The sequence below is a fragment of the Salvelinus alpinus genome, chromosome 30, assembly GCF_045679555.1.
Source record: "Salvelinus alpinus chromosome 30, SLU_Salpinus.1, whole genome shotgun sequence".
NCBI classification, from domain to species: Eukaryota; Metazoa; Chordata; class Actinopteri; order Salmoniformes; family Salmonidae; genus Salvelinus; species Salvelinus alpinus.
Genome location: NC_092115.1, coordinates 9,227,672 through 9,253,322, shown reverse-complemented (window position 1 = coordinate 9,253,322; position 25,651 = coordinate 9,227,672). Strand labels below are relative to the sequence as shown.

Genomic DNA, 25,651 nt, shown 5'->3' with positions numbered 1-25,651 from the left:
TCTGCCGCTGTGCCCTTAAGCAAGACACTTAGGCACTAAAATGAACCTTCTTGTCTGCTTTCAATTTCAAGGTGGTGCCCTATGGTCATGAAACGAGTGTTGGAAATCAGTTTAGCAGATTTTCTTTCTCTCTCTGTGTCATGCTTGAAACTGTACAGGTTGTCCAAATGCATTGTAACTTGGAGTTCACTGAGGAAGGCACCAGAAGTCATGTGAGTTTTTTTTGTGTTTATTTTCCATCTACAACTTACACTTTTTTTAAAGGAACAAAGAATTGTTGCTGAATGTAAAAAGTGTCTGAGCTTTTATAACTATCGACAAATAATTGCACAATAAAACATCTCGCCCATGGTTTGTGTGGTTAGTGCCGCAGCCAATTCCACCTTTGGTCGCCTCTCCTTCCAGTTCTCTGCTGCCAATGACTGGAACGAACTGCAAAAATCACTGAAGCTGGAGACTCATATCTCCCTCACTAGCTTTAAGCACCAACTGTCAGAGCAGCTCACAGATCACTGCACCTGTACATAGCCCATCTGTAAATAGCCCATCCAACTACCTCATCCCCATACTGTATTTATTTATCTTGCTCCTTTGCACCCTAGAATCTCTACTTGCACATTCATCCTCTGCACATCTGTCACTCCAGTGTTTAATTGGTATATTGTAATTACTTCGCCACCATGGCCTATTTATTGCCTTACCTCCCTTATCTTACCTCATTTGCACACACTGTATATAGACTTCTTCTATTGTGTTATTGACTGTATGTTTGTTTATTCCATGTGTAACTCTGTTGTTGTATGTGTCGAACTGCTTTTACTTTATCTTGGCCAGGTCGCAGTTGTAAATGAGAACTTGTTCTCAACTGGCCTACCTGGTTAAATAAAGGTGAAATAAACAATAAAAGCCCCCGGCACTTACGTAGAGTGTGCACGAGAGTTGGGATTGGTTCAAATCTGACCCAGTGCGCACACTCGCACCTCTCCTTTTTTTTATAATAGCGAATAAAAGCAATTAGATGAACAATATACAAGGAGTGGTAAAATACATTTTAATTTAATTCTCTCTCTCTGGCTGCAGCTCTCTCTCCTCCTGAAGATGGACGACAAGCTCCAACGGCAGCTAAACTGTGACGTTCTGCCGAGTGAGTCAATCCGACGTTCAAACAAAGTTATTGTAACGTTACTGTGTGTACCCTTTTTGAACCACATGCCAATATACAGAGGGGCTGTTTCAAATCAAATTTATATAGCCCTTCGTACATCAGCTAATATCTCAAAGTGCTGTACAGAAACCCAGCCTAAAACCCCAAACAGCAAGCAATGCAGGTGTGGAAGCACGGGAGCTAGGAAAAAACTCCCTAGAAAGGCCAACACCTAGGAAGAAACCTAGAGAGGAACCAGGCTATGAGGGGTGGCCAGTCCTCTTCTGGCTGTGCCGGGTGGAGGGGCTATTACAAATGCAGATATACAGCACCATCTATTGGGTTATTCAGTAGATCGCATGCAATTTTTAAAGGGGAAGTTCAAGGATTTTATTTGAGGTTAGATGTTTCCTCAACCTGAAAGTAGTCTATGGGCCAGGAGAAACTGAAATCGGTGGTTTGGTTTTTATCTAAACAGCCATTACAAACTTCAATAACTGCTAGCAAATCACCTACGGGGAGTAATAGAGGCCCTTTTAACTGTAGGACTGGTTGAGGATCTTTATATGTTAAGGTTTTTGGTGGCTGTTTTGTGTTTTCCAATTTAGCTGACAGCTCCAAAGACCTGGCTAGTGAGCTGGTTCACTTCGCCTTCATCAGTGAGGTAAGAGGAGCGGAACACACTGATTAAATCAACTCAACCCAGGCCAGCCTTGAATCTGTAATATTTCTACAGAAGTATTGTTGTTTTTTGTATTGATATCTTTCCCCCCCTTCTTTTTTCTGGTACTTACTTTGAAGAATTTGACACAATTGTATAACTACCGGATACCAAATGGTGACTTATTTGAATGAATCCCAAAGAATTAAACATGTTATAGATAGGTTTTAAATGCCTGGTCATTGTACCTTAAAATAAAGTGCAACTAAATATCGTCCCTAATATAACCCCATATTTCTGGTCTCGTTTTCTTCAGGAGGACTGTGACAAGCTGGCGGGCTTTCTGGAAGACGCCCTGTGTAAGCATTGGGCCGGGCCGCCATTGGAGGAGTCTTCCCTGGCATAGTGACGATGTACCGACACATGCTGCTGCCCCAAGGGGGATCTGGACCCTGGGAAAACTACAACAAGGGAGGGAAAGAAAGAGAATTTAAAGAAAGGGACAGAGGGAGGGAGGGGGGATTAGTGGGGGAATTTAAAGAGTGAACATTCCAGGACTAGGAAGTGCCAGATTTTTTTATTTTTTATTTTGTGAGGCTTGTAAGGGAAGAGAGCCAAGTCAGCTTGGCAAATGTAAGCATCAAGAAACGCTGTGTCAAAACAGAAGTGAGAAGCGATCTCTCTTTCTACTAAACAGAAGTGCCAACCAACTCAAGCCAGATAAGACTATGCTAGGAGAGCTACTATATTTGGCCACTTCAATGCCTCCGTCTCTCCGCACAGATGATGTCAATGGCCTTGTTTAGAATTATAGCAAGAGACAGTGGACAAAGTAAGCAATACGAGGAACATAAAGGTCTTCAACATTTACTGCTGCATTGAGGCCTTTTTGTCCATAATAACCTATTGGGCTACATTTTACTCACGCAGCGCAGCCTTGGCAATGACCCCATAAAGAAAACTAATATAAAACTCTCACTATCATGCAAGGTGAGGGTACAGACACATTGAGATTTTGTGTCCCAAGATTCCCGGATTGAGACAATGGTTTTTCAATGGGGAGGTCATCCTCTGCTTGATGAATGATTGTCCAATTAAAACGGCACAATATGTTCGTCCTCTACATATGCAACTCGTCCGAAAAAAAGTAGGGATGTGTTAAACTTGTGATAGACAAGAACGGACAATGATGTAGGTCATATACAATTTTATCCGTGTTCATGCGTCTCTGTTAGGGTTGAATATTTTCCTGGTATTTTACAAATAAATCACTTTTCTCTGTGATTAGAGCGACGAGAGAACATGTGATTCCGGTGCAGCACATGCGTATAGGTTATAGGTTAGCGAAATAGATTTTAATTTTGAAGTATAATGGGGCCTATTTGTATAATTTAGTAGACTGACGCATATATACCTTTAAATAATATTTCCCCTAATGTTATTAGCATATAATTTTTTTGCTTCCTTCCTCTCAACTGTTAAATGAAATACGTTTCGTTGTCCTTTATTCTCATAATTCTAAATGACATCCTTGAACAATATATGACTAGAATTAGATGCAGAAGGCTTTCACTTCTCTAAACAAAGATAGAATGGTCATGGGTCTGAATAAATAACTCTCTATAGCCTACCGACATCGCGCGTTCGCTCTTCTTTCAAATTCGTTCTACTGGCTGCTGTATTTACCATTCAGCAAATAAGAGCTTCAGTCCCTCTTCAAATAGTCTATTGGTATAAGAAATGCTTTAAAAAAATGTCCAACAAGCTATTCTAATCTAGCTTCTCCTGCATGGGACTCCAACAGCTAAGGACCGTTGTTTAAATAGGCCAGCGGAGCACAGGTGTGTGCGTATTGCGCAAGAGACAGAGGCTATAAATTAGAACCTAATTATGCATAACCCGTCATTAATTAGCTAAATATAAGACTAATACTGCATTGAATGTATTACCTGAAAGAGGTAGGCCAGGATATCTATATATAGGGCTATATATCAATCTAAAACATGATTATCTATTTTTGAATGCAATTTGAATGGAGTTAGAGCGAGAAGGACTGTGAGAGCTCGCACATGCACAGATTTTAAAGCAAAGCTATTCGAGTGATAGGTTGTTTTTAAAACTGCAGCTGCAATAAAAAATGTATCTTTACAATTAAAAAAATATGTGTATGTGTATGTGTATATGTATGTATATGTGTATATATATATATATATATATATATGTGTGTGTTTTTCCCCCATGGTGACATACATTGAACTGCGGTCCATACTGATGGGCTGTCTGTCCCCACCCTGGGCGTTGATTCATCATGCAGAGGCCATAGAGAAGCCATATTTTAGACATTGGGTATAATTTAACAGTTCCATTCACGCCATGCTGTTAATATAAATAATTTTCCGGTTTCCGGGAAAAGGGTGTGGATTTGGGTCGTGAATCTCAGTAACCGGGATCCCGCCATTCAACCCTAGTCTCCGTGTGGCCATCCCCTTTATGCGTGTTGTAATTTTTATTTTGTGAGAAAGCAGATTATTGAAACAGCATTGAAGCACATGACACTAAAAATGTGAAGCGCGTAATTCAATCTCGATGATTATTTCTCAAACGTTACCGAGGCTACGCTGCGTATGTCACCCGGTATATGTTCAATGTTATACGGCTACAAACAAGATGCACAAAATTAGCATGCATGTTGTATTGCTTTGTTACTTTCCAATCATGACCACTTCACCGCAAGTGTTAGTCTTTCATAGGTCACACTCTATGACCATCACCGTTTCTGAGGAGACCGTGTCTGTGTTCCCTGCAGACAGAACTGACATGGAACAAGGGTGGTTTTTAAGGTTGTTTTTGTTAACGTCTTTTTAGCAAACTAAATCATGTGTTAATCTGGTTGTAACATAGTATATTTTGGTTGTGATTTGGTCAGATGCTGTCTTTCCCATGACGTCTTTACCTTGTCATGAAAACATTTTTCTCGGTTTTTCTTGCTTTAACCTGGTTGTAAAAGAGACCCGTTGGTTGTAATCTGGTTATAGGACGTCTTCTCAACCAGAAAACTAGTTAACAAGCAGAAAATGTCATAAAGAGACCATGAGCAAAATGTCCACTGGGTTGATGCCATAAATCAAACACTACTTCTGCCTTTTACGTGTTTGTGTCCGACCTAACACCTTTGCTCAATTGCAGGGAAAGTCTGGGTTAACGACAGATCTTCCATACTAAATGTCAGACATATTGAACCTGTGAAAGTAACTCAAGTTTTAAACTGGAGACAATAGAATAATTTTCCAGCAATCTCTAACGCCGTATGCTGTGTTTCTCGTTCTAAGAATGCAAATCCTATCCCCTATCAAGCTGCGAGGAAGACTTACCTCACAATTTGAATTCATACATTTTTCTGCCTCATTGATATGATCATCATTCGTCCGATCTTAAGATTTTGCTCTGTCCTTAATGTCTTTCAGTGGAAAGTCATAGGCCTACAAGAGCTTCTGAATTCAATTCACTGTTGAGAAAATGCAATATGCCTTTCCCATGTTGCTGTGTGTTTTTAGTCTGGATGAACAAATGTTATATGTATCCACATTGGAATATTCATTTTTGGTGATTTTGCATTTGCTGAAAGGTCAATACTTTTTAACTTGGTTTGTTAGGCTACACTATGGAAGTTTAGTTGCTAATTATTTACCTCAGATTTTAGCTTGTTGACTGTATGGTTCATTACACATGCATGACATACTATTAATCAATTTTAGCTGCAATCAAGCCTAAGTGCCTCACTATACACTAGTGCAGCGTTTTCCCAAACTTTGTCCTCGGGACCCCATGGGGTGCACGTTTTGGTATTTGCCCCCAACACTACACAGCTGACTCAAATAATCAAAGCTTGATGATTAGTTGAATCAGCTGTGTAATGCTAGGGGCTAAAAAACTAAGCGCACCACCCCATGGTGTCCCGAGGACCGAGTTTGGGGGAAACCCTGAATTAGTGTTACACAAACCAACTTTTTAATGCCATTTTAGTTGCCATTGAGCTCCTTTACTGGGCTGTATGGAACATGCATGAGCCTCAATTTCCATTTTGTAAGCCAGCATTCATTTAGTACACTTCATGCCATGGTTTTGTAAACCATTGTGGGTTCTGTTCCGCTTTAAATATTATCAGATACTGCTTACGTTGTAATATCTACTTGATTATAATTATATAGCCGTCCAGTTTATCAAAACCAATGTGCTGGCATGTTGTATGATGAATGTTAACAAACTCATTTGATCAAAGTAATCTTTGTTACTCCGTTGCCATAATTGGTCGGTACTGTACTTCCGTTGATCTTTTTTGTGGGGGGTCAAGCATGTCCTGTCCACATTGTATACAGGAGTGGATGTCTGAGTTGAATTGTACTTGAGCATGCTGCAATCAAGTCACTCTAACCCTGTTTATACCTGGTGCTAACATGCAGCCTTTTTCCTGCTCTTATCCACATTCTGATTCTGCCCAATTTTTGGGGGGGACAAGTGTAGACGATTAGAAAAATAATAAGAAAAAAATGCATTGTGATCTGATAAGTGTAAACAGACAAGATCAGGACGAAGGACACGTGTTAATGGCAGGTGTAAACGGGGCTTTTTGAAGTCGTTCAAATAAGGTTCTCGACTCATTTCAACATACCGATGGATTTAAAGTCTACATTCCATATTGTAGACAATGATCATTTTCTTGGTAAAATTTGGAGGGGTGAGGCTGTATCGATAATTGAAAAATAACTAAACTGAAGAAAAAAAAACACATCCTCTTTTGTCTGTTTAGCTAAATTACAGCTCTCCTTGTATTGAGTTGCTTCTGCCTTGTTCTGTTTGTACAACTCATGTAAAATATTGTACAATAAAAGTATTAATGAGAATAGATGAGGCAATAATGACACGGATTCTTGCATTTGTTTTTTTCTTTTTGTGTTAACTGAAAATCTGGGCCCTAGAGTTGAGCTGTGGCTTCTGTTATTACACACGTGGGCCTGCCATTCCTCACACATCGAACACACCATGAAGCCTAATCCCGTTCAAAAGACCATTCCGCCCAATGCTCGGAAGTTCTGGTGGATCAACGTGTCAAATGTGGCCTTCGTTTATTCGAAATAGGAAAAAGTCCCGACCCACAGCCAAGGTTCTTTGCCTTAGATTCATTAAAATTCAGTTTATAATCTATATCAACTGTAATATTACTAAATAAATGTATTAAAGTTTTAGACTCACTACACTGTATGTACACTTATCTGATAGCAGTAAGATTCACTTTGTAAATGTTTTAAATGTAACCTTTTTAACTAGGCAAGTCAGTTAATGACAAATTCTTATTTACAATGACGGCCTACCCCGGCCAATTGGGTGCCAGCGTCACGGCCGGATGTGATACAGCCTGGATTCAAACCAGGGACTGTAGTGACGCCTCTTGCACTAAGATGCAGTGCCTTAGACCGCACCGCCACTCGGGAGCCCTGACTCATGCAAGTCATCTCACAGATTAAGCCATTTACTTAAACTAAACTCAGCAAAAAAAGAAACGTCCTCTCACTGTCAACTGAGTTTATTTTCAGCAAACTTAACATGTGTAAATATTTGTATGAACATAAGATTCAACAACTGAACAAGTTCCACAGACGTGTGACTAACAGAAATGGAATAATGTTTCCCTGAACAAGGGGGGGGTCAAAATCAAAAGTAACAGTCAGTATCTGGTGTGGCCACCAGCTGCATTAAGTACTGTAGTGCATCTCCTCATAGACTGCACCAGATTTGCCAGTTCTTGCTGTGTGATGTTACCCCACTCTTCCACCAAGTTCTCTGACATTTCTGGGGGGGAATGGCCATAGCCCTCACCCTCCGATCCAACAGGACCCAGACGTGCTCAATGGGATTGAGATCCGGGCTCTTCGCTGGCCATGGCAGAACACTGACATTGCTGTCTTGCAGGAAATCACACACAGAACGAGCAGTATGGCTGGTGGCATTGTCATGCTGGAGGGTCATGTCAGGATCAGCCTGCAGGAAGGGTACCACATGAGGGAGGAGGATGTCTTCCCTGTAACGCACAGCGTTGAGATGGCCTGCAATGACAACAAGCTCAGTCCGATGATGCTGTGACACACCGCCTCAGACCACAACGGACCCTCCACCTCCACATCGATCCCGCTCCAGAGTACAGGCCTCGGTGTAACGCTCATTCCTTCGACGATAAACGCAAATCCGACCATCACCCCTGGTGAGACAAAACCGCGACTCGTCAGTGGAGCACTTTTGCCAGTCCTGTCTGGTCCAGCGACGGTGGGTTTGTGCCTATAGGCAACGTTGTTGCCGGTGATGTCTGGTGAGGACCTGCCTTAACAGGCCTATAAGCCCTCAGTCCAGCCTCTCTCAGCCTATTGCGGATACTCTGAACACTAGTCAGGAGAGGGAAAGATTAACGGCGCAATGTACAGAGATCCTTGATGAAAACCTGCTCAGGACCTCAGACTGGGGTGAAGTTTCACCTTCCAACGGGACAACGACCCAAAGCATACAGCCAAGACAACACAGGAGTGGCTTGGGGACAAGTCTTTGAGTGGCCTAGCCAGAGCCTGGACTTGAAACCGATCAAACATCTCTGGAGAAACATGAAAATAGCGGTGCACCATCCAACCTGACAGAGCTTCAGAGAATCTGCAGAGAAGAATGTAAGAAACTCCCCAAATACATGTGTGCCGAACTTATAGCATCATACCCAAGAAGACTCAAGGCTGTAATCACTGCCAAAGATGCTTCAATAAAGTACTGAGTAAAGGGTCTGAATACTTATGTAAATGTGAAATTTAATACATTTGCAAACATTAAAAAAAATGTTTTTTTGCTTTATGCAGTATTGTGTGTTGATTGATGATGGGAAAAACAATTTAATCAATTTTAGAATAAGGCTAACGTATCAAAATGGTGAAAAAGTCAAGGGGTCGGGAATTCTTTCCAAATGCACTGTATGTAATATATATATACACCATCTCTGTTCACACAAAGGTTATTGATTAGGCCTTTCACTCTCGAAGCTGCCAGTTAAGTCCTATGTCACATTCTAGCCCATAAAACATTTTGTATATACAACATTTACATATCTTACAGTGTCATTTATAGTGATTCAGACAGCAATGGCAAGTCATCAGACTAAGGCGCCATCATTCAGGATGGAATTCAAACAAGACATTGTCATCAATCGCTCTGTCGACAATGTGCCTTTGTAACCGGGTGCATTTCCCCCTTCGACGTTCGTGGAGAGATCGCATTCATGACAAACTCTGAAGATACCAACGTAAATATAAAGTCATTTAAAAATCAAGTGCAATTACGCCTGTCAACAACACACCTTTTGATTGAATTCTGGCCATGGACTTAATTAAGCCTTGAGGTGTTCCCCTTACATCTTAAGCCAATCTGACAACAAACAGACACCACATTGAAGGAGTGACATTTCCCACAATATAAACAAAACATCATTGGGGTTTCACAGATTAAAATTGTTAATTGCCCATTGTAAGAAACCGTTCCAATTCATCTGTTGCGATGTTATTGAGTGTTTCTTCTTCTCTTTCTGAGCTAAATGCCCTGTACTCCATAACTTGTACTAACACTGTGCTGAAGGGACCCGAGTGGTCAGACGAGTTCAGAGAGATTGCTTGGGGTTGTGTTAATAAGATTAGTTTAGTTGATCCAACCGGTCAGTCGGTCTTATTCTTGGCTGCTTCTTCTGCCTTCTGTGCTTTCCTCCTGTTGGCCACCTCTTTCAGTCCCTCCTGTATCTGCTCCAGTGCTTCTTCGTCTCCTGCAGACTGGGCCAGAGCCAGGGACTCCTTGTACAGCTTCACAGACTCCTCAAAAAGATCTAGAAGGAGACAAGGGTTGTGTTCATTTGGCACGAAACAGAAGAAAAACAGGTGGGACTACCTGGGACTGGCCTTTTCTGATAAGACAAACATTGTTGTTTTCTATCGCAAAAACGCTTTGAAGCGTTTTCTGTTGCACGCCCTAGTGAACACTACAGAGATGATCAACAGTCGTAAAAGTCTTCACTGTACCCCCTTGAACTAAATGTTATTCATTAATGTTAATATCTGTACAGTTACTCATGCAGCTGCACCTACTCAAACTGCCGTATTCATCGACCTGGCTAAGGCTTTCGACTCTGTCAATCACAACATTCTTATTGGCAGACTCAACAGCCTTGGTTTCTCTAATGATTTCCTCGCTTGGTTCACCAACTACTTCTCCGATAGAGTTCAGTATGTCAAATCGGAGGGCCTGTTGTCCGGACCTCAAGCAGTCTCTATGGGGGTGCCACAGGGTTCAATTCTCGGGCCGACTCTCTTCTCTGTATACATCATTGATGTCGCTCTCGCTGCTGGTGAGTCTCTGATCCACCTCTACGCAGACAACACCATGCTGTATACCTCTGGCCCTTCTTTGGACACTGTTAACTCACCTCCAGATGAGCTTCAATGCCATACAACTCTCCTTCTGTGGCCTCCAACTGCTCTTAAATGCAAGTAAAACTAAATGCATGCTCTTCAACCGATCGCTGCCCGCACCTGCCCGCCCGTTCAGCATTACTCTCGACGGTTCTGACTTAGGTATTTGTAGTTGTCCACATATTCTAGGTGTCTGGTTAGACTGTAAACTCTCCTTCCAGACTCACATTAAACATCTCCCATCCAAAATTAAATCTAGAATCGGCTTCCTATTTTGCAACAAGGCATCCTTCACTCATGCTGCCAAACATAACCTCGTAAAACTGACCATCCTACCGATCCTCGACTTCGGCGATGTCATTTTACAAAATAGCCTCCAACACTCTACTCAGCAAATTGGATGCAGTCTATCACAGCGCCATCCGTTTTGTCACCAAAGCCCCATATACTACCCACCACTGCGACCTGTATGCTCTCGTTGGCTGGCCCTAGCTTCATACTCGTCGCCAAACCCACTGGCTCCAGGTCATCTACAAGTCTCTGCTAGGTAAAGCCCCGCCTTATCTCAGCTCACTGGTCACCATAGCAGCACCCACCCGTAGCACGCGCTCCAGCAGGTATATCTCACTGGTCACCCCCAAAGCCAATTCTTCCTTTGGCTGCCTCTCCTTCCAGTTCTCTGCTGCCAATAACTGGAATGAACTGCAAAAATCTCTGAAGCTGGAGACTCATATCTCCCTCACTAACTTTAAGCACCAGCTTTCAGAGCAGCTCACAGATCACTGCACCTGTACATAGATGGGCTGTTTACAGATGGTCTATCTAATTAATCCCCATACTGTATTTATTTATCTTGCTCCTTTGCACCCCAGTATCTCTACTTGCACATTCATCTTCTGCACATCCTACCATTCCAGTGTTTAATTGCTATATTGTAATTACTTCGCCACCACGGCCTATTTATTGCCTTACCTCTCTTATCCGACCTCATTTGAACACACTGTATATAGATTTTTTCCCTACTGTATTATTGGCTGTTTGTTTATTCCATGTGTAACTCTGTGTTGTTGTATGTCTCGAACTGCTTTGCTTTATCTTGGCCAGGTCGCAGTTGTAAATGAGAACTTGTTCTCAACTGGCCTACCTGGTTAAATAAAAAAAATAAAAATAAAAATCTGTGCCAGGGGGATATTATGCACATGCATAGAGATGCCATTTAGCAGACACTTTTATCCAGAAACTTAAACACAGGTTTACCCACTTGTTTTTTTCTTTCAACAGTTTACCCACCTTCTGTGTAAAAACATATTGAAAGTAAGCCTATAGGGAACGTTACTTTTTTCACCGTAACGCATCCATTATTGTTTTTTACCACGACATCACTGTATGCATGAAACCATTTTATTTTATATTTTTTAACTTATGGGTGGTTCCGGGAATCAAACCCACTATCCTGTATTATAGCCATGCTCTTCCAACTGAGTTACATTAATTTTGTAATTTAGCAAATCCACAATAAAAGTTAATGTTGTGACACTGAAAACTGGCTTGTGTTGGAGGAAACCAAAGCCCTCCTAGAGGTTGTCCTCATTTTCATCCCTCCTTACCATTGTGCAGTAGGATGCCTGCCATGTTTCCCAGCAGCACATGTTGGTCAGGGTGGCCGGCTTCTCTGCTCAGCTCCACAGCCTGCTTCACCAGGGGCAGAGCCTCGTCGTGGCGACCCTGCATGTCCAGGATGGTGGCCAGGTCACTCATCAGCACCAAGGACTGTAGTCAGGACATCAAACACAATTTCCAGATAATATATAAGTAAGAATAGATTAACTTCAAGGTTACAAAACATCAAGATGCATAACTGCCACCGATACACTGGACCACTGCTACTCTAACTTCCGAGGATGCATACAAGGCCCTCCCTTCGGCAAAGCCAACCACGACTCCATCTTGCTCCTACCGTCCTACAAGCAGAAACTCAAAACAGGATGTACCCGTGAATAGAACCATTCAACGCTGGTCTGACCAATCGGAATCCACGCTTCAAGATTGTTTGATCACGCGAACAGGGAAATGTTCCGGGCAGCCACAGCAAATAACATTGATCTATACGCTGACTCTGTGAGTGAGTTTATAAGGAAGTGCATTGGAGATGTTGTACCCACTGTGACTATTAAAACCTACCCTAACCAGAAACCATGGATGGATGGCGGCATTTGCGCAAAACTGAAAGTGCGAACCACCGCATTTAACCATGGAAAGAGGACTGGCAATAATGCAGAATATAAACAGCGTAGTCATTCCCGCCGCAAAGCAATCAAACAAGCGAAATGTCTGTATAGGGACAAAGTGGAGCCGCAATTCAACGGCTCAGACAGGAGACGTATGTGGCTGGGTCTACAGGCAATTACAGACTACACAAAGAAAACCAGCCACGTCACGGACACCGACGTATTGCTTCCAGACAAACTAAACACCTTTGCCAGCTTTGAGGAAAATACAGTGCCACCGACGCGGCCCGCTAACAAGGACTGTGGCCCCCCTCCTCCTCCGTGGCCGACGTGAGTAATACATTAAAACGTTAACCCTTGCAAGGCTGCTGGCCCAGACGGCATCCCTAGCCGTGTCCTCAGAGCATGCGCAGACCAGCTGGCTGGTGTGTTTACGGACATATTTAATCGCTCTCTATCCCGGGCTGCTGTCCCCACATGCTTCAAGATGGCCTCCCATTGTTCCTGTACCCAAGAAGGCAAAGAACTGAACGACTAATCGCCCATCACACTGCCCTATCCCATCTGGACAAGAGTAATACCTATGTAAGAATGCTGTTCATTGACTACAGATCAGCATTCAACACCATAGTACCCTCCAAACTCGTCATTAATCTGGAGACCCTGGGTCTCAACCTCGCCCTGTGCAACTGGGTCCTGGACTTTGACGGGCCACTCCCAGGTGGTGAAGGTAGGAAACAACATCTCCACTTCGCTGACCATCAACAATGGGGCCCCACAAGGGTGCGTGCTCAGCCTCCTCCTGTACTCCCTGTTCACCCATGACTGCGTGGTCATGCACGTCTCCAACTCAATCATCAAGTTTGCATACAACACAACATTAGGGGGCTTGATCACCAACAACGACAAGACAACCTACAGGAAGGAGGTGAGGGCACTCGGAGTGTGGTGTCAGGAAAAAAACCTCACTCAACGTCAACAAAACAAAGGAGATTGTCTATTTCAGGAAACAGCAGAGGGAGCACCCCTCTATCCACATCAAAGGGACAGCAGTGGAGAAGGTGGAAAGTTAAGTTCCTCGGCGTACACATCACAGACAAACTGAAATGGTCCACCCACACAGACAGTGTGGTGAAGAAGGCACAACAGCACCTCTTCAACCTCAGGAGGCTGAAGAAATGTGGCTTGTCACCTAAAACCCTGACAAACTTTTACAGATGCACAATCGAGAGCATCCTGTCGGGCTGTATCACCGCCTGGTACGCCAACTGCACTTCCCTCAACCGCAAGGCTCTCCAGAGGGTGGTGCGGCCTGCACAACGCATGACCGGGGGCAAACTACCTGCCCTCCAGGACACCTACAGCACCGCATGTCACAGGAAGGCCAAAAACACCGAGGACAACAACCACCCGAGCCACTGCCTGTTCACCCCGCAACCATCCAGAAGGCGAGGTCAGTACAGGTGCATCAAAGCTGGGACCGAGAGACTGAAAAACAGCTTCTATCTCAAGGCCATCAGACTGTTAAACAGCAATCACTAACTAATAGAGGCTGCTGCCTACAGAGACTTACTAGTCACATTAAACAATGCCACTTTAATAATGTTTACATATCTTACAATATATACATATGAGATGAGTAATGCATCTTATACCATCTCTTGCATCTTGTCTATGCCATCGCACATCCATATATTTATATGTACATATTCTTATTCCATCCCTAAAGATTTGTGTGGGCAGGTCTCTCCCTGCTCTCTGTGGGTGAGTCTGTCCCTGCTCTTCCTGGTACCTGTGGGTGGGTCTCTCCCTGCTCTTCCTGGTACCTGTGGGTGGGTCTCTCCCTGCTCTTCCTGGTACCTGTGGGCAGGTCTCTCCCTGCTTTTCCTGGTACCTGTGGGCAGGTCTCTCCCTGCTCTTCCTGGTACCTGTGGGCAGGTCTCTCCCTGCTCTTCCTGGTACCTGTGGGCAGGTCTCTCCCTGCTCTTCCTGGTACCTGTGGGCAGGTCTCTCCCTGCTCTTCCTGGTACCTGTGGGCAGGTCTCTCCCTGCTCTTCCTGGCATCTGTGGGCGGGTCTCTTCCTGCTCTTCCTGGCATCTGTGGGCGGGTCTCTTCCTGCTCTTCCTGGTACCTGTGGGTGGGTCTCTCCCTGCTCTTCCTGGTACCTGTGGGCAGGTCTCTCCCTGCTCTTCCTGGCCAACTGGTACCTGTGGGTGAGTCTGTCCCTGCTCTTCCTGACAGATCAGCAAGGCTTGCTTGTAGTCCACCACCGCCTGGCTCAGGCGGTGTATAGCCACCATGTAGCGGGCGTGGGAGTCCAGGGTCAGGCCCAGTAGGAGCCGGGTCTCCTTCCGCAACTCTTCTGAAGAGAGGGAGAAACACGAGGATGGATGCTGTCAGCGAGCAAGCTCAATATCAAAAGGTCACAAGTTGAATGCACACCATACTAAAAGCAAGGTTACACAACTTTTCAGAAGATAACATCGCCCTCTTTATTTAAATGTTCTGATTTTATTGACCAGATCGTGCGACAGGGTGACCAAGGGGAAAGATATCCTCTCTCTACGTCACAAGGTATTAGGCCGGATTCCAGCCTATACCGTCACGGTACATAATGTGTGCCTGAGACAGCACCACTACACCAGCCAGGCCACATCATAATTTCCAGCATGGTTGTGACTGCATCGTGCAATGGTAATGCCTGTCATTGGCGGGGACTTGATTTGGAAGGATTAAGAATGAAAAGTTTAAAAAAGGGAATGGAATGTCCTAGAGGAAAAGCTGCATCAGTCTGCTTGAGACATTCAGTTCACAGAGAGCAGTGTTTGTTGTGCTGTTCTGTCACGCCCCGGATTACAGATGACATTATGAGGGTTTAAATATTGTAATTGGACAACATTTACAAAGAAAGGAGCACAAGGACAGCGCACACACTCTGTACTAGAGAGAAGACACCATAAGGCCCAACACAGCTAAAGAAGAGGAGGCTAGGCCTGCACTTTACAATGAACTGACAGTCTGTTGTTTACTGAACAGTACAATGGACTGGCTTTTAAAACACGATGGCGCCGACGATGGTCGCCCTGTTGCTAGCTCCCTGCCAATTTAGCACTCTTGATTATTTTAAGTGTCTTTTTTAAATTAAATGTATTACTTTATTTGATCAGAGTTTCTAGTATTATTCCCTATCACCGACAAGCACTTCTGGACATTAGATCTAGATTACTCAAGACAAATTAGTTTTACCGGAGCGGGATACTCCGTCTAGACTACCCAAAGCAGTTCCATTGCTTACGAGAGCCCTTTTTCCAAAAAGATGCCGCCAGAGGAGGGGAAGGCGAGCTGGAGTTGTAGTCTAAACCACCCTCCCCTTTCTAGTATATAACCTGATATTGTACAGTCCCTGGACAATAAACTTTGTGAGCTCAGATTTCCTACCAGATATACAAGACACTAACATAATCTGTCTCACAGACTTGGTTATCAGGGGAGGTGCTAGATCAGGCTACACAGCCCACGGGGTTCTCCGTACATCACACGGACAGGGTAAAAGAGCTTTCCGGGAAAAACAGTGGCGTAAGAGTATGTTTTGGCATTAAAGATTTGTGTGAGTTGCTTTGCGGGTTTTGACTAAAATGTAAGCCTAGATTTGTGATAATGATGTGAGCTACAGGCAAGTTTGAGTCAAGTGATATGCATTTTTAGCAGACAGCATTGTGCCATACACACACAGGAGCAGTGTTGGACAGGAGATAGACAAGGATCCTGATTAGGGCTGTGATGATACCAGTATCGTGATATTATTTTCAAAGGCAGAAAAGGAATTAGAAAAAAAATGAAGCAGACCAAACTATTTTGCCCTTTATAGACCTTCTGTATATAAAGTAGTGTGACATAGCTTGGAAAATAAACACATGTGACTCTGGATGACAACATAATGATGACATCATCCAGTCACACAAACAATCTTACACTATTACAGCTAAAACTATTTGAAGGTTTGGTCGTTAGATACCCGATTGCTCCTCAGCAGGAAGTTCCTTGAATTTCTCCAACTTGGCTTCAAGGGATTCCGTGCAAAACTGGAAACCCATCTTTGCCAAGTCATTCCTGAGGAGAAACAAACAGGTTACAGTTGGTAAATGGTGCACCGTGGTATGTAGAACCTGGGGGGTGGTTCATGAAACTGTAGTCCTATAATACAGGACTACAACCAACCGCAGAAGAAAAAAAACATTCTCAACTGAAAACATTTGGGTAGAGAGGCCTTCTAATGGTGTATAGGCACACTCTTCATCAACTAAGCTGGCTGGCTCCTATCAGAGACTTATTTGTATCTATTAAAAGTATGCATCAAAACGGTGCCTCCTAATATAAAAGGTAAGGACCACTAGAACTAATTTGGTTGGCTTAAACCTTGAAGCTGATTCAATTGCTCCAACGTCCATTTAAACCCATATGAAGACATCCACTTTTGAAGTTCACTTACTTCTCCTGGCCGGCATATATGGTAGCGAGCTTCAATGACATCTCAATGACCCCATTGTCATCCTTTGAACCCGAGGGAGAGAGAAAAATACTGAAGTAGCAATATAGCGTTGAGTGTCTGGACCACAATGCACTGCCAATGGTTTCTGAATTGACGGAGCTGAGCCTAAAACTATTCCAGACAGTCCTTCTTTCCTCAAATGGACAATAGATAGATTGTCCTCTTCATTTCAAAATCAAAAAGCTGCTTCAGGACCCAGCGACTCTACTGTCCAGATGTCACAACAATTCTATTCCTCTGCTATTAATAAAATATATGCCATGTAGCAGACGTTTTTATCCAAAGTGACTTACAGTAATGCATGCATACATTTTTATATATTTACCACACTATAAAACTCTTACTTAGACACACGACCAACCCTCACCTGTGGTGTTCCTCCGGACAACATGAAACTCATGGCCACTTTGAACAGTTTCTCTGCCTGGGGGAGAAGAGCACAGGGGTCACTGGAAGTCAGCAAAACAGCTCAAAACACAAGCATTAAAAAAAAGGTACAATCACATTAACCTCTGCTCAATTGTCATTTCAATGAATGATGTACCAAGAATTCTTGAAGAAAATACTTAAGAATGCCTCATGAGCTTAGTACAACTGAATGGTTTCAAACGTAGACTCCGCAATAGGACATCATCTTCACCTCCAGCTTACAGACATCAACAAAATCAGGATTTTAAAAAAAATGCCAAGACTTCCCCTATTGGCCCTTCTCAATTTGTGCCCTCCTTTGAAGAACACATACATTAGGAAACGTCAAGTGGCAGATTTTAACTTTGATAAGCAGGATGTCAAAAGTGGGACAGCAGGTGGGGGTTCACTGAAGAGAGGAGAAAGAGATGGCGACCTCTGCTATTACTCACATTATCCAGCTGACCTTGGACATAGGCAAGGTTCGCCATCTGTAGAGACCGGGGACAATAAAACAACAATAATGATGTGCTGCTGAGTTTCTGTGGCAATTGTGGCATTAATGCCATGGCATTACATTCAAAAATGCTTACAGAAATTCCTGACAAAAGCACATTATTCCATCAAAGTGTATTGAGTGATACCTCAAAACTATCGTTATCACAACATGAATCAATGTGTGTGCAATATCACTATTGCAAGAGGCTGCGATTCTTAAATTCACTCTGTAATGCACAGCAGAAGCAAAGACCTATCACGTGTCAAATAAGTCTAGTCAACCACATGTGTTCCCACAAGTTCACTGTGTAGGCTAATAAACACTGGGTTTGAAGCACATTTGAACAAGTTAAAAACATCCTGTTAAATAGGCAAGGCTTTTACCAAGCTGTAGGTGTAGATGATAGCTTGTGAATTGTTAGTCTGGTGGGCCAGCTTGATGGCCTGGTGGAGGAATCCATTGGCTCCATGCAACTGCCCCCGCATCATACTGAGCTTGAACACAACACACACACCAATGTTACTCAGACATAACATGTAAAGACATGACACTTCATCAAAACATAATGTCTAGGACAGATATGACAAACATTTGGGTCTGAATTGATACAATTAAAATGCTGTTATGTTGATAACACTTAGATTCAGAAGATTGCATATTATCTCTTGGCAAATACAGTTGCATGGTACTGTACTTCTCGTTTAGATTAAGATTCTAGGTAGAAACTGGATTGAGGAGTTGCCTGCATCAATGACAATTAGTTACCTTGGCTCTCTTCAAAAGTAAAATAATCTCATCTTCTTTCATCTGGGCATCAGTTCTGGTGTCCTCAGTTTTGCTGAAGAGAGAGAACGCTATGGAGGAGGAGGGGGGGTTGTATATCACAAAACATTTAGGTCACTCAATGACCCAAATGACCGGTTGTGAACGTTAACCACGTTCTTGTAATGTCATGTTGAAGGACTCTCATAATGATGCAAATCAGATGCACATCAATGTAAAAGATTATCGATGATAGTCTCTTGTAAGTTTCATGTACTGACAATGACACACACTAGGGAAGAGTATTTTAAAACACATCTAACGTGACAATAACTTACTTACCAATTACACTCCCCATTGCATAAGTCCAGTTACTAGTAGCACGACTATTTTCATCGCCATTGCTTTCGCAGCTGCGGTATAGCGGTGACCTTCTGTGCACAGTAGCATGGATAGCATTCGATTGAGAAGTTGTCATTTTCAGACATTTCAATGATTGTGTCCTCGCATGAACTCGACTACCTAAAGACAGGTTGCGGGAGCCCTCTGACATAAATTGCTTTATTTGATTCCTATTAGAAAAGAATGCACGAGTGACAGCGGGTAAAGCCATTTTAAAATACATTACAATTCCGTCGGAAGTTTTGGTGGAAGACCAAAACACGTCACTCCCTGTAATCAAAAAACGTTCAACATAAAAGGGAAGTTGTACATAACAACAATATTATTAATTATAATATTTTCGCATATGTATTGAATACGTCAATGTTTTTATTTTCTATTTTGAAGGGCAATACAAAAACCTTGTGCCGGAAGTGATTATCTGCGCCCGCGGTCAATACGACTACCTTCAGTTGATTTGTTTATGAGCATCTGAAGTGTACTTTTTCCAAAATGTCTAAAGTACAGCTGTTGAATGTGTTTATTACCGAGCGATTAACAGCAGTAGGTGTTGTGTTATTTGGGACAGTGGGAAAGAAGGTTGCAGAGGAGCATCAAAAACGATTAAACAACAGTGGCTGGTGAGCTGTTCAGGGTAGTGGAAAAGACGATAGCAGAGTAACGTTACCAGGATGAGATGTCCAGTTCAAAAATGGAGAACGAACGTCTACGGGTATTTCTTCTGAAGTTTGGAGCAGGTTTGTACCAAACAAAAAAATTCCATTATAAAAGTTACACAACCAATTCGTTCTTAGCTATCTTGTAGCTACCCACGAGCCTTTTGCCGCGTTCAAAACAACTGCGAACTCGGGGGGGGACGAGCTACGACTGGGAAAAATCGGTTTGAACGGTCATCCAACTTGTGAACTCGGGACATTTCAGGAGCTCCGATCTGAAGATCACTGACGTCATTATTTGACCTCCTATTTTTTTTTCTTTTTTTTCTTCTTCTTCTGAGTTTCCAGTTGTTTTGAACGCGGCATTTGTCTCGCGCGAGGGACTATCTGGGAATGACAGTGTCCGGTTTTTCGCTGCTGCAGTAATGACTGCTGCTGTACATTACAGGTGCATCAAATGTAAATCTCCGTTAGAAAATAAACGTCTCACACAGTGCAACGGTGTCATAGTACATAGCTCGCGTTCACGTGCGGTTTTCCTCACGCAGCCCATGGCCCGCCGTTCTCTGGATCAGCGACGCTACTGCTGCTAGTCGGAGGCAAGTCGCCGTTTCAGCATCAAGCCAGCTGTCCGCCTACTCCCTATCGCCAATTATTTATATATATTTATATATATATTGCATTGCATTGGATGCCATGTTCATTTGGAAAAGTACTGTCAAATATTGTGTGTGCAAAATATCAGATAACGAGGGCAGTCCTGGTCACGTGTATCCACTAATGACTAAAAATCAAATCCCAGCCAAATCTAATTGTATTGTCATGGCCTTGCAGACTTCTCACACAGTGCAATGGTGTCATAGTAATAAAATAAGTACCATTGTAAATAACATACTAATAAAAATATTAAATTAAGTACAAGAAGCATGCAGATAAAATATATGAATGCAATTAATCCATGCTTTTCTGGGAATGCTACAAAGTCCGGAAATTGTGGGCGAAACTAGAAAGTTGTCAAGTATTACAATGTAAATTTACTTTTAATCCGGCTGTCTGCATATTTCACGACATGGTGTAGTGAGATACCCAATTGGCTGGACGATTCTCTTCCCATCACGAAAAAAAGGTTGGCTGGACGATTCCAATTGGCTGGACGATTCTCTTCCCATCACGAAAAAAAGGTTGGCTGGACGATTCCAATTGGCTGGACGATTCTCTTCCCATCACGAAAAAAAGGTATACTAGAAACTTAAAAGTCAATCAATCCGCCATCATTGACACAATGGAAATAAATCTAAGGATTTATTATTGAAATATTGAAATAGCATGGGGTGACTGAGAAAAACAAATTGGTACAATTTAAGGCCAAGTGGCAAACAATAATGCAGGCACTCGGGATGGGCTGTGAGCATGCAGGTCTGGGAAGATGAGTTGTAGTTGGTGTATGAGTGAGTCTGTAAATTGTTCTTATATATACATTTTATTTTTTTTTGTGTAAAAAAATCAAAGTAATAAAATAAAGTTCAACATTCACCTTTTGCTACTATTTCTGTCAAGTCTTCGGATGCAATTTGACCACCTAGAACACCGAACACACTGCCTCTGCAACGCAATACTGAAAGACAAATGCAGCACTCCGTGTACCCCTTCTAACAGACAAACCCCAATGAACTTGGGTATACAGTACTACATATATCTGTTGATAGATGACAACCTGTCGTAGCCATTTATCAACGTATATCTCTGTGAGAAAATTATTTCGGTAGATGGCCAATAATAATAATAATACCTTTATTATACACAGATTTAAAATAGCTATTGATAACAAATGTGTATTTTGTGGTTGTGACCCAGAAACTCTTGACCATTTATTTTAGGACTGTTCTTATGTCAGAAGATTTTGGAGTGAGTTAGAATATTACATTTTTTAAAGAAACGATTATTAATGTTAATCTGAGAGATTCTGATATTATATTTTATTGTGATCCAAATGATATGGACCCTGATTTAACTTTCATTGTTAATTTGTTTATTTTTAATGTTAGATTCTTTATCCATAAAATGAAGTGGGCAGAGAACAAACCCCTCGTTGCATTATTTAAGATAGAATTTAAATATTATTTTGAAATTATCAGTAAATGTAAAAACAAAAAAGCAATAAGCACCATAACACTTTTTGACAACTATAAAATGTATCTCGATATGTAATACCCCTTTCTGTTAGGTTTATGTACTCTTGCTTGTATATTTCTGTTTTTGTATTTGTTGTGTTCATTATATATATATTTTTTATAAAGGCCAATACGGAAAAGGAAACACAACTTCAACAAATCACCACCTCACATCGGTTTCTAAATGGCGACAGGGGTTGGCTTTCATTTGAATGATAGTTTAACCCTCAAATCTATTAATTCACGTGAGGCCAGAGATTTGTGAGAGGAGCTCCCGATTATAAAAAAAGAAAGAAAAAAAAAGAAATTTTCGCCACCTTGGTCTGAAAATTACAGCTGCATTCTTAACGAAGTCCCGCTATGGTTTGGGACGTATGACAAAAACATTGGTACTAAACCAAAGATATTGATCTGTTTTAAGCAATTGATTTTGTGAGATCGTGATGAGAAACTTTACCTCAGATTGGTGATGTAAGTATTAATGTTGTGGTGAAAACAGTCTGTGTAATGTAGTAATAATACGTTCTGTCCACCATAGGGAAATTACACTGAGTGGCCAGTTTATTAGCTGACGTTTCACCACCTCGTTCACGAAAATGGTTAGTTCCTATAGACAGTGAGACCCGTGGCTTGCTATATAAAGGAGGCAGACAGGTTTTGAGGCATTCAGTTACTGGTCAATTGAATGTTAGAATGGGTAAAGCGACTGACCTAAGAAACTTTGAGCGTGGTATGATCGTCGGTGCCAGTATCTCAGAAACGGCTGGCCTCTTCACGCACGACAGTGTCTAGGGTTTACAACAGTGGTGTGCAGAAAGGCATCTCAGAACGCACAACTTGTCAAGAATGGGCTATTGTAGCAGACGACCACACCGGGTTCCACTCCTACGGCCCCGTGTGGCTCAGTTGGTAGAGCATGGCGCTTGTAACGCCAGGGTTGTGGGTTCGATTCCCACGGGGGGCCAGTACAAAAAAACTATGAATGTATGTACTTGTAAGTCGCTCTGGATAAGAGCGTCTGCTAAATGACTTAAATGTAAATGTAAATGTATCAGCTAAAAACAAGAAGAAGCAGCTCCAGTGAGCACACCATCACCGACAATTGAGGAGTGGAAAAACATTGCCTGGTCCTATGCAGTTTTCATGAGTTTTGACCCCCCAAAATTATCTGGCCTCCATTGATTTAGTCACCCTAATTTTGGCAATCCTACAAGGGTAAAAACTCCCAATAACTTTTTTTTACAGATTATAATAGCGACATGAGGTTTGGACCATTTGGCCTTATTAGAGTATTATCCCATTTACCCATTGGTCAAAATATGCGTTTTTATTGAACACCCTACATCGTATCAAACCCGTTGTCTAGTGTGTGTGGTTAGCATGCTAGCTAGGAGGAAATACCATGGCATGGCAATGTTCAATAACTTTTTTTCAACAGAACGTGGACCTGGTAACATTACCAGTAGACTATTTGAAAATGTTTGGTGGCACAGAAAAAGGAATAGCAAATAATTTATTGACTAAATTCCTCTTGCCACTACACTATGTCTGACTTGGTAAATAACTTTTTTTGAGTTAATGTGGACAGTGATTCAGACTTGACCCAGATAAAGCTAAAAATAGTGTCAAAATGGCAATGCAGTTTTGACACTATAATTAATGTTTGACTCACATCGATGCCACAGGCCGTTTTAAAACCAGAGAAGTTGGTTCTAAAGGAGATGGCGTCTCCTGGAGAGATAACATGTGCAGTTTGAGGGTTTTTGTCTAGAAGGGATACAGCTTTTGTCAAAATTGACTTTACATAGCAGGTTTAGGTGAAGTTATGCAGCAGGTTAGGATAATTTAATGTAGCAGGTTAGGAGAATTAGGTTAAGGTTAGAAAAGGGGTTAGGGTTAGCTAAAATGCGAGAAAGACAAAAAATCCCAACTAGACATGACCCCGTTTGAGCTACTCTAGGAAATGACGTTGCGGTCTCAGTGCTGCCGTTAGCAACTAAATTATTCTTATAACTTCTTCTGTGCGATTTTAAAATAAATCGGTTCAAGGACATACATCTGGTGTATTAGAAGCAATTATTGGTACCATAATTGTCTTCAAAACATTTTATTTACACAAAGATTTTTCCATTCACTATAATGGGGATCCTGTTTTCTGCTGACAATGCCTGCAGTACCGAGGTCGGCCTTGAACTTCCATGGCTTCAATGACTGGGCAGTTGTTCTCCCCTGACCCATACAGACTACTTCAAAACACATTCATGTAGTAGTAGGAGTAGGCTGTGTGAAGTGTCTTAGGCTACGTTTAGACAGGCAGCCCAATTGTGATAATTTTTTTCACTAATTGGTCTTTTGACCAATCAGATCAGCTTTGAAAAAGAGGACCAATTAGTGGAAAACATCAGGTATTGAGCTGTCTGCGTAAATGCAGCACTATTAACCTAGTATTAGTAGTAGACAGTCTGGGTTTAGACATTAAAGGCCCAGTGCAGTCAAAAACCAGATTTTCCCCCCTGTGTTTTAGATACAGTGCCTTTGGAAAGTATTCAGACCCCTTGAATTTTTCCACATTTTGTTACGTTACAGCCTTGTTCTAAAATGGATTAAATCAAATGTTTAAAAAAATCCTATAATCTACACACAATACCCAATAATGAGTGAAAGTGAAAACAGGATTTTCTAAATGTATTAAAAAATAAATTAATAAATGGAAAAACCTTACCTACGTAAGTATTCAACCCCTTTGCTATGATATTTTGAAATTGAGCTCAGGTGTATCTTGTTTCCATTGATCATCCTTGAGATGTTTTCTACAACTTGATTGGAGTCCACCTGTGGTAAATTCAATTAATTGGACATTATTTGGAAAGGCACACCCCTGTCTTTATAAGTTTCCACAGTTGACAGTGCATGTCAGAGCAAAACCAAGCCATGAGGTCGAAGGAATTGTTCGTAGAACTCCAAGACAGGATTGTGTCAAGGCACAGATCTGGGGAAGGGTACCACTCCATATCTGCAGCATTGAAGGTACCCAAGAACACAGTGGCCTCCATCATCCTTAAATGGAAGAAGTTTGGATCCACCAAGACTCTTCCTAGAGCTGGCTGCCCGGCCGAACTGAGCAATCGGGGAGAAGTGCCTTGGTCAGGGAGGTGACCAAGAACCCGATGGTCACTCTGACAGAGCTCTAGAGTTCCTCTGTGGAGATGGGAGAACCTTCCAGAAGGACAATCATCTCTGCAGCACTCCACCAATCAGGCCTTTATGGTAGAGTGGCCGGACGGAAGCCATTCCTCAGTAAATGGCACATGACAGCCTGCTTGGAGTTTGCCAAAAGGCATCTAAAGACTCTCAGACCATGAGAAACAAGATTCTCTGATCTGATGAAACCAAGATGAACTCTGACCTGAATGCCAAGCGTCACGTCTGGGGGAAACCTGGCACCATCCCTACGGTGAAGCATGGTGTCGTCAGCATCATGCTGTGGGGTTGTATTTCAGGGACTGGGAGACTAGTCAGGATCGAGGGAAGGATGAACGGAGCAAAGTACAGAGATCCTTGATGAAAACCTGCTCCAGAGCGCTGAAGGCCTCAGATTGGGGTGAAGATTCACCTTCCAACAGGACAACAACCCTAAGCACACAGCCAAGACAATGCAGGAGTGGCTTCGGGACAATGTCCTTGAGT

At 42.4% G+C, this 25,651-nt stretch overlaps 2 protein-coding genes and 1 non-coding gene across 8 annotated transcripts in view; 2 read left to right on the top strand and 1 right to left on the bottom strand.

Moving 5' to 3' along the window:
• The window catches only part of nrbp2a (nuclear receptor binding protein 2a), a 57,777-nt gene extending 51,053 nt beyond the window's left edge, over nt 1-6,724 (top strand). For both annotated transcript variants that reach the window (XM_071376897.1, XM_071376896.1), the window contains 4 exons: nt 159-212; nt 1,081-1,144; nt 1,753-1,808; nt 2,122-6,724. In XM_071376897.1, coding sequence (XP_071232998.1) covers nt 159-212; nt 1,081-1,144; nt 1,753-1,808; nt 2,122-2,211 — 264 coding nt within the window. In that variant the 3' untranslated portion in view covers nt 2,212-6,724. The remainder of the gene's footprint in view (nt 1-158; nt 213-1,080; nt 1,145-1,752; nt 1,809-2,121) is intronic.
• Nucleotides 6,725-8,627: 1,903 nt separating this feature from the next.
• On the bottom strand, nt 8,628-20,421 carry LOC139560271 (tetratricopeptide repeat protein 19, mitochondrial-like). 5 transcript variants are annotated; one of them, XM_071376899.1, is made up of 11 exons: nt 19,805-20,421; nt 19,078-19,169; nt 18,739-18,827; nt 18,357-18,467; nt 17,927-17,965; nt 17,434-17,490; nt 17,007-17,068; nt 16,533-16,627; nt 14,725-14,879; nt 11,896-12,058; nt 8,628-9,705 (listed from the first exon to the last, which is right to left on the bottom strand). In XM_071376899.1, the coding sequence occupies exons 2-11, from the start codon at nt 19,091-19,093 to the stop codon at nt 9,542-9,544; spliced, it is 951 nt and encodes a 316-aa protein (XP_071233000.1). In that variant the 5' UTR covers nt 19,094-19,169; nt 19,805-20,421; the 3' UTR covers nt 8,628-9,541. The 5 variants fall into 5 exon arrangements, with proteins under 5 accessions (XP_071233000.1, XP_071232999.1, XP_071233004.1 ...); XM_071376898.1 differs by having other exon boundaries at nt 19,078-20,421; XM_071376903.1 differs by having other exon boundaries at nt 18,357-18,462; nt 19,078-20,421.
• Nucleotides 20,422-22,853: 2,432 nt separating this feature from the next.
• On the top strand, nt 22,854-22,929 carry trnat-ugu (transfer RNA threonine (anticodon UGU)). Its single transcript has one exon. It is a non-coding gene; the product is annotated as a tRNA-Thr (tRNA).
• The last annotated feature ends 2,722 nt before the right edge of the window (nt 22,930-25,651 follow it).